This window comes from Filicampus tigris, chromosome 16, assembly GCF_054856515.1.
Source record: "Filicampus tigris isolate MCC_2025a chromosome 16, RoL_Ftig_1.0, whole genome shotgun sequence".
Taxonomy (NCBI): domain Eukaryota; kingdom Metazoa; phylum Chordata; class Actinopteri; order Syngnathiformes; family Syngnathidae; genus Filicampus; species Filicampus tigris.
Window position 1 is genome coordinate 102,657 of NC_141232.1, and position 11,963 is coordinate 114,619.

The 11,963-nt window shown below is 46.8% G+C and overlaps 1 protein-coding gene across 1 annotated transcript; it reads left to right on the forward strand.

Moving 5' to 3' along the window:
• Positions 1 to 1,967: 1,967 nt before the first annotated feature.
• On the forward strand, positions 1,968 to 11,162 carry notum1a (notum, palmitoleoyl-protein carboxylesterase a). Its single transcript, XM_086056543.1, has 11 exons — positions 1,968 to 2,529; positions 6,572 to 6,624; positions 6,731 to 6,826; positions 8,713 to 8,773; positions 8,866 to 8,924; positions 9,018 to 9,120; positions 9,201 to 9,392; positions 10,081 to 10,178; positions 10,267 to 10,414; positions 10,504 to 10,551; positions 10,630 to 11,162. The coding sequence occupies exons 1-11, from the start codon at positions 2,042 to 2,044 to the stop codon at positions 10,931 to 10,933; spliced, it is 1,650 nt and encodes a 549-aa protein (XP_085912669.1). The 5' UTR covers positions 1,968 to 2,041; the 3' UTR covers positions 10,934 to 11,162.
• The last annotated feature ends 801 nt before the right edge of the window (positions 11,163 to 11,963 follow it).

Consider the following 11,963-nt stretch of genomic DNA (forward strand, 5'->3'; position numbering starts at 1 on the left):
ATTTGTGGTGATTGGAACTGGTTTTCTGTGGGCCAGGAGATTTCCTGATAAATGGCTTTGGCCTCACAGAAACTGGAATGGCCTCAATGTCTTCAATCGGTCCCTTCATATGCATCTGCCACTCACGCCGGTCAAAAGACGTTTGATCGCAGTCCCTTCGTGGTCGAGCGTTTGTCTGAGGCCGCGCTCCATCTGTGGGTGATTTCAGGCGTATATTTTGGGGGATGGTGCATGATAAAACAAGGGTCCAAGTGACTAGGCTCAATCTGTGACAGACCTCCGCTTGTATAGACCTGAGCACATGTTTGAGGCGACAAATGCATGTGTTTGAAGTTGCTTCCATGAATAGCATCACTCCTGCTGGTCAGCCCAGCCCGTATGCGTCCTACCTGGCACACGACCATCCAGCCGTTCATGTGCTACCCTGCTCAGAGTCGCAGGTTAGCTGGAGCCTGTTCCAGCTGATGTTGGGCAAGAGGCAAACTACATGATTGATTGCCCGCGCGTCAGTCACCGGTACGGATGAGCATTTACGGTACACTCACAGTGACTCCAAGAGAGTCTGCAATGAACCAAACATGCATGTCTTTGTTTTTCACCCTAACCCAGCATTAACAAAGCATTAACAAGAATTTAGAGCAAAAGTTACTCAAGACTCTTGCATCACTGAGTTATCAAGGTTCCCTACGAGTAAAATGTTATTTTTTTACACTTGATAATGTTAAACAGAGATGTGTGTGGTCCATTCACTTTTCACCATTTGTGGTTGGGGTTAAGGTGGTCATCTTTATTTATTTATTTTTTTACACCTGAACCAAAAAATGTCATGATGCCTAGGACTTCTATTTTCACTATTTTCAATGGGAAAAATGTATGCAGATATGCCGTCTACAGCCGGCCACTTCAATGTTGTACTTTTTTTTATTTACCATTAAAAAACGTTCAGTATTTATATGACTTTTCCCAGTCGAGCCATTCAATCCCAGGAACTTACTTTTATTTGTTTCAAACGTTATGGTAAAAGAGGGTCTGAAGATGTCTGGTACTGCTAATGTTTGCATCCGAATGAAAAAGGTGGCCATGCAACAACGCATTCCTGCGTTTCTCTGCGCCAGGATGCTCTGCTCAGCGTTGAATATACAGACACCCAAGAAAGTTTGGAGAGAGACAGAAAGGGAGAGACTGATGTAGGAGGGAGGGGACAGAAAGAGTGATGGCTGCTTTGATCTTTGGAGGGCCTGTCTGGATTAAAAAAAAAAAAAAAAAGAAAGAAAGAAAGAAAGAAAGAAAGAAAAAAACAAGTATCCAACTCACTACAACCATGAGAGCTTTCCCCCTCTTAAATTAACACAGAAAATATTTAGGTGAAATGAATGTGCATATGGCAAACGAGAGGAGTACACTATTGCCACTCAATCAATTGACTTTGCAGAGAGCATTTCTGTCCGGATGAAAGAAAAATACAACCCACTTCCATGATACAATTCTTCCCTTAAGGCAAAATTAATCTTACTTTAGGATGATTTGTGGGTCTGACAAACAAAATGCGTACTGTCACGTCATAATAAATCGGTGTTGCAATGGCGAAATGGACATTTCAAGGCCAATAAAAAAAATAAATTTAAAAAAAGTATATATATACATATATATATACATATGTATATATATATGTATATATATACATATATATATACATATGTATATATATACATATATATATATGTATGTATATATATACGTATATATATATGTATGTATATATATATGTATATATATATATGTATATATATATGTATATATATATATGTATATATATATATATATATATATATATATATATATATATATATATATATATATATATATATATATATATATATATATGTGTGTGTGTGTGTGTGCGTGTGCGTGTGCGTGTGCGCATGATCGGGTGGGTGGGTGTAGTTCTGCCACGCTTGAACGTGCTGCGAGTCCCTCCCCGCCGCTGCTGATTGGCTGGACGCGCACCCAAGGGGGGAAAGTTTGAATAAAATACAAGAGCATGGCACAAGTGTCGACGGGAACGTCTGCGAGAATTCCACGGGTGATCGAACAGGACTGTAAAGAGAACTTGTCTTTGGCGTGCCATTGCGCGAAAAAGGCGGAGGGTCCCGTAGCGTACTCCACTATGAGGGCAATCAAGATGACAGCAGTCCGGGTGGCCTCATCGCTGCTGCCGCTCCTCTTGGTCGCGATGCAGTCCGGATCCGGGCTGTGCGCGCGGAGGTTCCGCGCTGGCCGCAACCCGCAACCGCGACGCGCGCCGCCGCCTCCCACATACCGGGCGGCGAGCGGCAACCGGGGTGACGCCACCGAGAGCTTCCCACTGGATTTCACCGCCGTGGAGGACAACATGGATAACTTCATGACGCAAGTGAAGAACCTGGCGCAGTCGCTGTACCCGTGCTCGGCGCAGAAGCTCGACCACGACATGAGGCTCCACTTTGTGGAGAACGCCTCGGTCACGTGCAACGACGGCAGCGCAGCGGGGTACGTAAAGGCAAACGGCCTCTTTGCCAGCCACAACCGCGTGTGGCGACATTAGCGGCAGGTCGATGACCCTTGGAAGAGAATGTGCCAACATGCAGTGTAGCTACATCTTGCTACTTGGGTCACATAGTTCAAATGCATTTTGATCCCGTGCCATTTCATGGCGACCAACGATGTCATGTCACCTTTGCTATTGCTTAACAACAAGTTTCTAAGCTTGTAGAACGGGTTCCCCAAAACTGTGGATTAGGGGCCCAAATGGGTCTGGTTCCACTTCCGTGGATGTAAAGTCCAATTCATTTTATTGATTGGCCAAACTTTATTTTATTTTTTTAGAGCCAGGTCTGTTGTGATATATTCTGTAATGCTTTCCACGTTGCTTGTCATTAGGTTTGTGACCTTTACACTATAGCACAGGCTTTCCCGTTCTATTGGGGCTCAAAATGTGTCCAGTTCAACATTCATTCGATTCCATCCATCCGTTATCCAAACCGCTTCTCCTCACGAAGGGTCTCAGGCGCGCTGGAGCCGATCCAAGTTGTCTTTGGGCGCTGGGCGCGGCACACACTCAACTGGTTTTGCCAGCCAATCGTACTGTTAAATGTTACCAGCAATCGGCAAAGGCCTTTTTTTTTTCTTTATCCGAGGCTGTTGTCAATTTTGTAACGTCTTCTGGGTTGCTTATCCTTGCGTTTATAACCCGTAGACTATAGCTCAGCATTTCCCGACCTGTGGCTCAGGGGCCCAAAATGGGCCTTTTTCGGGGTTTGTTTAATGTCACAGAGTGTCAAAAGTAAAATGCTGAAAGCTATTTTATTGACTGCCAAAGGCATTTATGATGACATTTTCTGTTCTTAATTCTGTGATATCCTTAACCTTAGTGTATGTACAGTGATTGAGTCCTTCTTGTTCTTGAAAACATTTCAAATCTGCACATGTGCAGTGCAACATGGGAAAGAATGCGAGGCTTTCCCACATGTAGGTCACCGGTCATCAGAGTGAAATGCAGGTTGTTTGGTCGTCTTTGTTCCGACCATTTCCAAAGCCGAGGGCTTTTCGATTCAACTTTGCGGTAACAAAGTCTTGTCTGTTACATTCTGTACATTGATCTTACGGTTTGATGGTGGCAGTTTTAAGTATGGGACCCGCTGCTGTTTTTTTAGAGTCTGACTCTTGAAAGCACTACTTGCCATTCCTGTTGCTTCAACACAGAAATCCGTGCAGCATGTGGAAATCCGGCTCGGTTTCAACGGTGAAAACAGCAGAGATGAGCATTTTCCGAAGGTTTGCCAGTCCGTCAGTCATCATCTGTCAGCAGCTTGGATACACGTCCGTCATCCGTCAATCTGTCTATTTCTCAAGCCGGACCAAACTGTAATCGTCTGGCGATCAGTCCGTCATGTTATTTTCACCACGCTTCCGTCCTTAAACATCCGCCATCCGTCCGTCAATCATCAAAATTGAAAATTTCCCCACTGTGGGATCAATAAAGGCATTCTTATCTTATCAATCGGGGGAAAGAAAAAAAAAAGGTCCAACAAACGAAAGATCCATCCATCCGTTATCTGAACCCATTTGATTAAAAGGGTAAATGGAGTGCACTATGTACATCACAATGTGTCGGCTCGCTGCTCACACAGCTTTACTCTCACGGACGTTTCACATTTCACACAGCCTACACTTACTTGCCAATCTATTGAACTGTTAAGTGGGAGCCTGCTGCCGCTTTAACGGTTAAAAGTTTCAAAGTTTTTGCTAACCTTAACCAGAATCCCGTGTCACATTGTGGCCAAAGGTGCAATCCTGGTGGCTTAAAATGCTTCCTAGTCCTTGTGCAAACTGAAATAAAGTTGCCATGACAACAAAAGCATTCTTTTGTTGTCATGGCAACTTTTTTTTTTTTCTTCCCGAATATAAGACGGTGTTTTTTGCATTGAAATAAGACTGAAAAAGCGGGTGTCGTTTTATATTCGGGGTCTAGACATTATACCCGTTCACGCCGCTTGATGGCGCCAGATATCATTGAAGCGAATGCATAGCGAACCCCTGTCACGTGAGGATGACGTGCGCACAGCGAGGCAGATCGTGTTTGTGAAGAGTAATGTTCTGTCATGACAGATCTCAGCTACTCTCAAGTTAAACCAGTTTGCGTTGTTTTATTGCAATGTTTTTCCTCATTCAGATTTGTTTCAAGACCACAGTCACAGTTAGACTTCACTTTACTGGTTAATGCAGTTGTTGCAATTTTGTTGTTTGATCCCAATAGATTGATTTCTTTACATTTCAAAAACCAGAAGCCATTCATTTACGAATGTGATTGCACTTTAGTTTACGTATTTAAATGTTCAGGTATTAAGATTAGAATGAGGCAAAATAACATGCTTTTTCTCTCAAATATATTGTTATAATCATTTGTTTCAGATGCACTGTAATTATTTTCTGTATAAAAAATCATTTGGTGTTCAAAAAAACTTTTTTCAAACTTGAGTCTTGAAAAAGACGGGGTCGTCTTATAAGCAGGGGCCGTCTTATATTCGGGCCAATACGGTAAATAAAACTGTATTGCGCTGTATTGTATAAATGCACGATAACGTTGTACATATTGTTAGTTTCTTTGGAGTAAAAAGTGTCGTGTTTTCTTTTGATAAGTTATTGCTTGGTAACATTGTTAGAGAGTCCTATCGGGGGCAGGTTTTTTGTTTTTTTTTCCATAAAAAGGTTTTAAGTGCCATAGTAAATTCCTGAAAAAAATACTATATACAGTGAGCATTTGCGGGTTAAATCTTATTTGTGCTTAAGGTTTTATTTATTCTTAGAATGGAATGGCAGGACAGATCGAATGTTGTCATTACCTACTGTAATCATTACCAAGGACATTTGATTTCACTTGCCTGTGCAAAAACATACAGAAAACTGTAGTTAGCTGTACACGTCATTATGTAGGTTGTTGCAGTTGTTTGGAGAGCCATGCTTTTTATTGGACACCGATCATGATGTTTGCATGGTTACCGGCGTTATTATTATCATTGTTATTATGATGATGATGATGATGATGATGATGATGATGATTTGCTGTGATATATCCTGGACCACAACAGCGATGTGAAGACGTGACTGAAAAGCCGGCGACGGTGCCTCGTCTATTCTTGGCTTTAACAATAATAATTCTGCGTAATTCCTCCTTTAAAGGAGTGTGGTAAAACTCTAAGCTCTTTAGTCACACAGCAGGAGTAACAGTGCAAGGGGACGGTCAACTGGCAGATGGCCTTTTTTGCATTCAGCACTGTGATGGTTATCAGTTAAGATCCAACAGCTCCCGTTTGCTGACAAATGCAATCATTTAGTATGTGCGAAAATGTAGGATTCATATTATGGAGTCTGAAGCTACACTTGTTTGGTCGACTAAAGAGCTTGGAAGTGAGGCCTGGGCAAATGGATTCCTCTGCAGTCCCTGAAACGTGTTTGGCTGTCACCAGAGTTTAGACACGGCTAGTTGGCTGCCTCATCGACACACCCTTGATTATTCGCTTCAGAAAGTCCGCTTTGCCCTGGAATTTGCTGCGTGTGACTGCCTCAGTCTCAATACCAAGTGAGCGACCGTGCGATCGACCCGCTCTAAAATGCCAATCGATTTGGTCATTGGTGTAGTTGCGATATCGCGGCCGAAGAATGACGAGCTCAAAGGAACGTCGCTGTTCTTGTACTGCTCTTCGCCGCGTGAGCAGCATAGGGGACATTGAGATAAGCAACATCAGTGATCTTCCAGTCACCTTTTTGCCATTGCCGTAGCCTGCAGGTGTCACCTTTTCCCCCCCGGAAGATAGGAATCAAGAAAGCAACAGGATGCTAACGTTCGCGATAAAAGTCTGACTAAGTGACAACAGGAATGGCGACGCTGGTTATCGCGCCCAAAGCGTTGGAAAGTGCACCATGTCAACACTGGAATGTGTCGATTGTCATGCTGGTCGAAAACCAAACGGTGTCATGTAACTAGAGATGGTACATGACACACTGCGCTGGCGTATTCTTGGCTGTCCCTCAGGTATTACCTGAAGGAATCCAGAGGAAGCAGACGCTGGTTGATATTCCTCGAGGGTAAGTAAGAGGGCCAACCGCGTTTTTCCACTCTCGATACCACTCATCCGGAGATGTTTTTGGAACAAAACATCTCTTTCTCGCTCTTTGTGCACCCTCCGTGCAGGTGGCTGGTATTGCTTCAACAAAGAGAATTGCGACAGCCGATATGAGACCATGAGGAGGCTGATGAGCTCGTCCAAGTGGCCTCAAACAAAAACAGGTCAGCCTCACCATACTTGTTCCAGATTTTCTATTCATATATACGGGATATGTATCTCTTATTTCACGGAATGACAAAGGGCAACACCTCATCTCGACGGCCGCAATGCTTTCTACCAGAGATGGGCCGATTCCGTCCAAGCGACGGACCGCTCCGTCTAACCGCCTGGCCGTACGGACGAAGCACGGTTGGAAGCCCATGTATTTGATCCATCCCTGCCCCGTAGTCTGTCCGTTTTTCCACGGCCGCAGCGAGCGCTGGGAGGAGCGATAGTGAGTTGTTGTTGCTTGAGGACAGATTGGAGTGATGGACCGGGCCGCGAACAGGTTTCCATGACGCAGCGAGTCACTCATTCTCTTCACGTATCGGCAGCGAGTCGCTCATTCTGTTCGCGTATCGGCGGCGAGTCGCTCATTCTGTTCAAATTCAATGAGCGCTCCGCTTGTCTGACTGGAATCCGGAAATGTTGTTGTGTGCCTTCGACGATCCGCTGGTCTGACTGGGAGCATTTATATAGAGCTCTCACTTGCACTGCTTGTTCGCTTGTTGCCGGCCCTCGTTGGAGAATCGACCATCCAATTAGTGCGCGCTGAGTGCGGGAGCCTTCCCGTCCTCGAAGACACACTGCTACATTTCCAGATTATGGCACACCATGCACACAAGCGGCGCGTGGGGGGAGGTCGGTTTTTTTTAGTTGTTGTATTTTTGAGAAACGCCGACAGAAGCCCGTTTAGAATGAGAGGTGGACCGGCCTATGGGCGGGTACTATTCCCCAGGACCGCCCGGAAAAAAAACAGGCAAATGACGGACGACGGAAGGGTAGCCACGCTGCAGACGGATGACAAATAACGGACGCTCAATTTTGAGTCGAATGCCCTGCTCTGGTTTCCGCAGGGGCGGGTCGTAAGCTGAATCCGCCAGGTAAACCATTCAAATATTCATAATGAATCAGGAATCGCGAGTGGAAGGTCAAAGCGGCTTCTAGAAGTCCCTTAGGCTGACTGCTGCCAAGTAGTCGCAGAAAAACAGCGAGCGCGCCGGACACACCAAAGACTCCGATGAGTCTGCTTTCTCGGTCTGCTGGCTTGATTTGGCGGACCCACGCGAAGCACCGCCGGCTCGACTGAATAAGCTCACGTACCGGAGTCGGCTGAGCCACTGGAAACGCGGCAAATTCTGATGATTCGGTCGATCAATCCACCAAATTCAGTTGGCGGACTCGCCGGAAGCACGGCGGATTTAGATGATTCTCTTGTATCAAGTCACTGACTCGAGTGAGATAAGCGAACAGCATCACTTTTGTGATGCTGTTCGCTTATCGCTTTGAATAACCCGCCGTCACCGACACTACTTCTCAGACGACGTCTTCCGAGCGAAGGGCAAAGCAATCTAGGGTTCTACCTCAAATGAAACGGTCTGCTGAATGCCATTGAAAATCCATGTTGAAGACAGAGATGAGGTTGTTTGTTTGGCCCACGGCCATTACGAAATCAATGCGATACAACGAGAACTCAGCTGCGCTCCGCGCGCAAAACAAATTGTCGGTACGACCATTCCTGCATTAGCCACAGCGATGGGAACATTTCAATTCAAAAAGGCCGGTGACCCCCGGCTTCGGGTATGCCTCGGACCCCTTTTTCTTTTCTTTTTTTTTTTTTCTTTTCGCACGACCAGACCACTCGATCTGCTGCCGAGACTACGAGCAAATCGCTTGCGTCTGCGGTGTCGGTGGAGCTGGCGCCCGCTGCTCCAAGAGCGCGGATGCCTCCGTCTTTGATTGAGGTGTAATAACTATAATTCATGCGGTAATGACGACGACGACGAGGAAGAGGATGTGTCTGGGAGTGCCGGAATGGCTAATGATACCTGCTGATCTGTCTGCGCAGGCACTGGGATCCTGTCTCCACTGCCTGAGGAAAACCCTCACTGGTGGAATGCCAACATGGTGTAGGCCCACTCATGTTTATGTTCTTCAAAAAATGCTTTCAAATGAAAGGGTTCGACCCGAACATCCAATGACTTTCAAATGCTTTGCACAGGTACATCCCGTACTGCTCCAGCGATGCGTGGAGCGGCGCCACCGCCAAAACAGAGCACAGTAGGTCATGACTGGATGCTGTCAAGTAAATCATGGCATTGAAGGGAAACCCGCTCCAAGTTACTCCACATGTTCTTTCTCTGCAATGAGCAGGCGGCTACGCTTTCATGGGCTCGCTGATCATTCGAGAGGTGGTCAAAGCATTGCTTAGAAAGGGTCTGGACAACGCCAAGGTTCTGCTGCTAGCTGGGAGCAGGTATGTTGGCGAGGGGGCCCCAGTGAACCTTGTCATCGCTGCTGTGATTACCAATCGAAAGATGTCCAATCTGCATGCAGCGCCGGTGGGACCGGGGTGCTGCTGAATGTGGACCGCGTGTCAGAGCTGCTGGAGGGTCTGGGACACACTGGGATACAAGTGCGTGGCCTGGCGGACTCTGGCTGGTTCTTGGACAACAAGCAGTATGACTTGACAGATTGCGTGGATGCGGTCAGCTGCGCCCCGACTGAGACCATCAAGAGAGGCATCGAGTAAGCGGCGTACGGAATCAGGAGGCTTTACGCGGCCGTCAAATCGATTCCATTTCAGCAGAGAGAACATCTTGCTCTGATTGCAACTTTACCTGCTACAAAGCGCCACACACGAGAACACTGAACTGAGCCAGCCACTCGTTCTTTGAAACATAACAGTTTACTCTTCTCTCGTGGCACGTGAGGCTGCGGAGGTGTTTTCGTGTTGGTTGGTTGGTATTGGGAACGGAGTACGATTCTGGCTAGACTTGCCAATCACTGCCACTGGCAAGCGCATAAGTGCCTCTGAAGGCTGGTGTGGCATGTAGTCCACGGCAATGGACTGAAAAGTCGCTTTTCTGCTCATGTGACGCATTAGGAGGCAGACTTACAAGGGCACAATCGTTTACACCCCAGGGCAAGACTGGGATGGCTCATTTGAATACATGAATCAATGATCAATGAATAAATAAAGCAGGACAGAGACCTGCCAGCAACCCTGTCAAATTCGGGGAGACCCGCTCGAGGGCTGTGAGCTCATGCGTAGCCTTTCATTTGGCAACTGAATTGGTACCTATTCAGAGTGTAATCAAGTCACCAGAGTGTATTTGTTACGCAAGCGCACCACCTGCTGGCCCTGCTGGGGCAGTGCCGCACTTGGCTGACGCGAATCGGTCTCTGATCTCTCTGTATTTGACCTTACCAACAGGTACTGGGGAGGGGTGGTGCCAGAGAAATGCAAGCAAGCCCATGAAGGAGAAGAGTGGAATTGTTTTTTTGGCTACCGAGTCTTCCCGTCCATAAAAAGTACACTTCCGCCACCAAAGGAACCGCATTCACGTCTCCACAGAAGCACGCTTTGCTCTCAGTCTACCCTTGTTATGCCAATTTGTAGGCCCGGTCTTTGTGGTCCAGTGGCTGTTTGACGAGGCCCAGTTGACGGTAGACAACATTCAGTTGACGGGACAGCCCGTGCAGGAAGGCCAGTGGCGCTACATCCAAAACCTGGGGATTGAGCTGCGAAACACCCTCAAAGATGTACCGTAAGTTAACGTCATGCCCTTTAGGGGAAAGGCGGTTGGAACTGCGGGATGTGCGCATTTTGCCTGATTGAAAACGTCTTCCATTTTAGAGCTATGTTCGCCCCGGCATGCCTCTCACATGAAGTCATCACGAGGAAGTGAGTTTAAGTGGCCGTTGAGTAGCGTTTGCTAGGCTTACGAGTGATTTAACAGCGCCCTCTTGTGTCACCTTCCAGTTACTGGACGGACGTGCAGGTCAAAGGCACTTCCTTGCCGCGGGCGTTGCACTGCTGGGACCGCAGTCTCCATGACAGCAGGAACAACAAAGCCCCGCCCAAAGGCTGCCCTGTGCATTTGATAGACAGCTGCCCGTGGCCGCACTGCAATCCCACCTGCCCCACCATCCGCGACCAGTTCACAGGCCAGGAAATGAACGTCATCCAGTTCCTCATGCACATGGGCTTTGACGTGCAGAAGATGGCCCAGCAACAGGGCATGGACCCCAGCAAGCTACTGGGCATGCTTAGCAGCGGCAGCTAAAGGAACTGGCGCAAACAAGCAAACAAGCAAACAAACAATAACACACTTAACAGTACCTTCAAGCTAGAGCCAAAGTAGGGTTGTGGCTGATCTCTCTGGCCAGTGTCCGTAACTGATACCTCCAACCACTCTCTCTACCTTAGTCTTCTTCCCCCTTACGACATCCTGTCGGAGCTCGAGGTGAAAAAATAAACCCGACACAAGCAAGTCACATTACCGTACTCCCGCACATACTGGCGGCTGGCTGATGTTTATTTACTCAATGGGGAAGATGTCTATGATGCATTTGTTGGTACAAATGCATCTTTGGTATCACATTAAAGCATAATAGACACATAGTGAGCTTAAAACAAAATTACGATGGAGAAATGCAGAGAAGAGCAAAGGAGGAAGTAATAAGCCGAGCAGCCCCTCACATGGACGTGTATATTGTGTCCCGCCTGACCATATGCTGAACTCAGAACTCATTTACAATGTGTGCTACGTCAACCCAAACATCTTTTTTTCAAGAATATGGTCCACGCAGTTGAAACAGGACATTCGGATTACTATTGCGTTCATGGAATATAGCAAACCTCACCCGTTTTCAGCCATCTCGGTCGGGGCGCTGCCATTTTGTCACTTCTGTCGACTGAAAATGACATCGGAGTTGCTCGCGGCTCTGGTAAGGCCAGTCACGGCGCACGTGCTTTCTGAGGCTGAACCACGATTGGTCGTTAGCCCTGAGCAACTGTGACGTCACTTTCAGTCGACAGAAGTGACAAAATGGTCGCGCAAACGCAATGTTCCTTCATCGGAATGCCTTGTCTCAACTAGCGAGCCTCCGTAGAACATATTCCTAAAAAAAGGGTTGGGTTGACTTCCCACTTTAAGTTCCACTGTACTTCTGAGCTGCTGTTTCGGTGAGGAACTACGTTAGTTGAATGTAATGTATCTACAAAATGAGGATTCACACCAGCTTCTACTGGAGTGGACAGTATTTGTCTGAGCGGATGTTGCAACATGCAACTATTTGGGTCAGGGCATCAAT

What these genes read in the sequence shown, in the direction of transcription:
- notum1a (XM_086056543.1), top strand. Translation starts at nt 2,042, where the DNA reads ATGGCACAAGTGTCGACGGGAACGTCTGCGAGAATTCCACGGGTGATC. An exon ending in AACGACGGCAGCGCAGCGGG is followed by an intron (nt 2,530 to 6,571) that starts GTACGTAAAGGC and finishes GCTGTCCCTCAG; the next exon opens with GTATTACCTGAAGGAATCCA. An exon ending in ACCATCAAGAGAGGCATCGA is followed by an intron (nt 9,393 to 10,080) that starts GTAAGCGGCGTA and finishes CCTTACCAACAG; the next exon opens with GTACTGGGGAGGGGTGGTGC.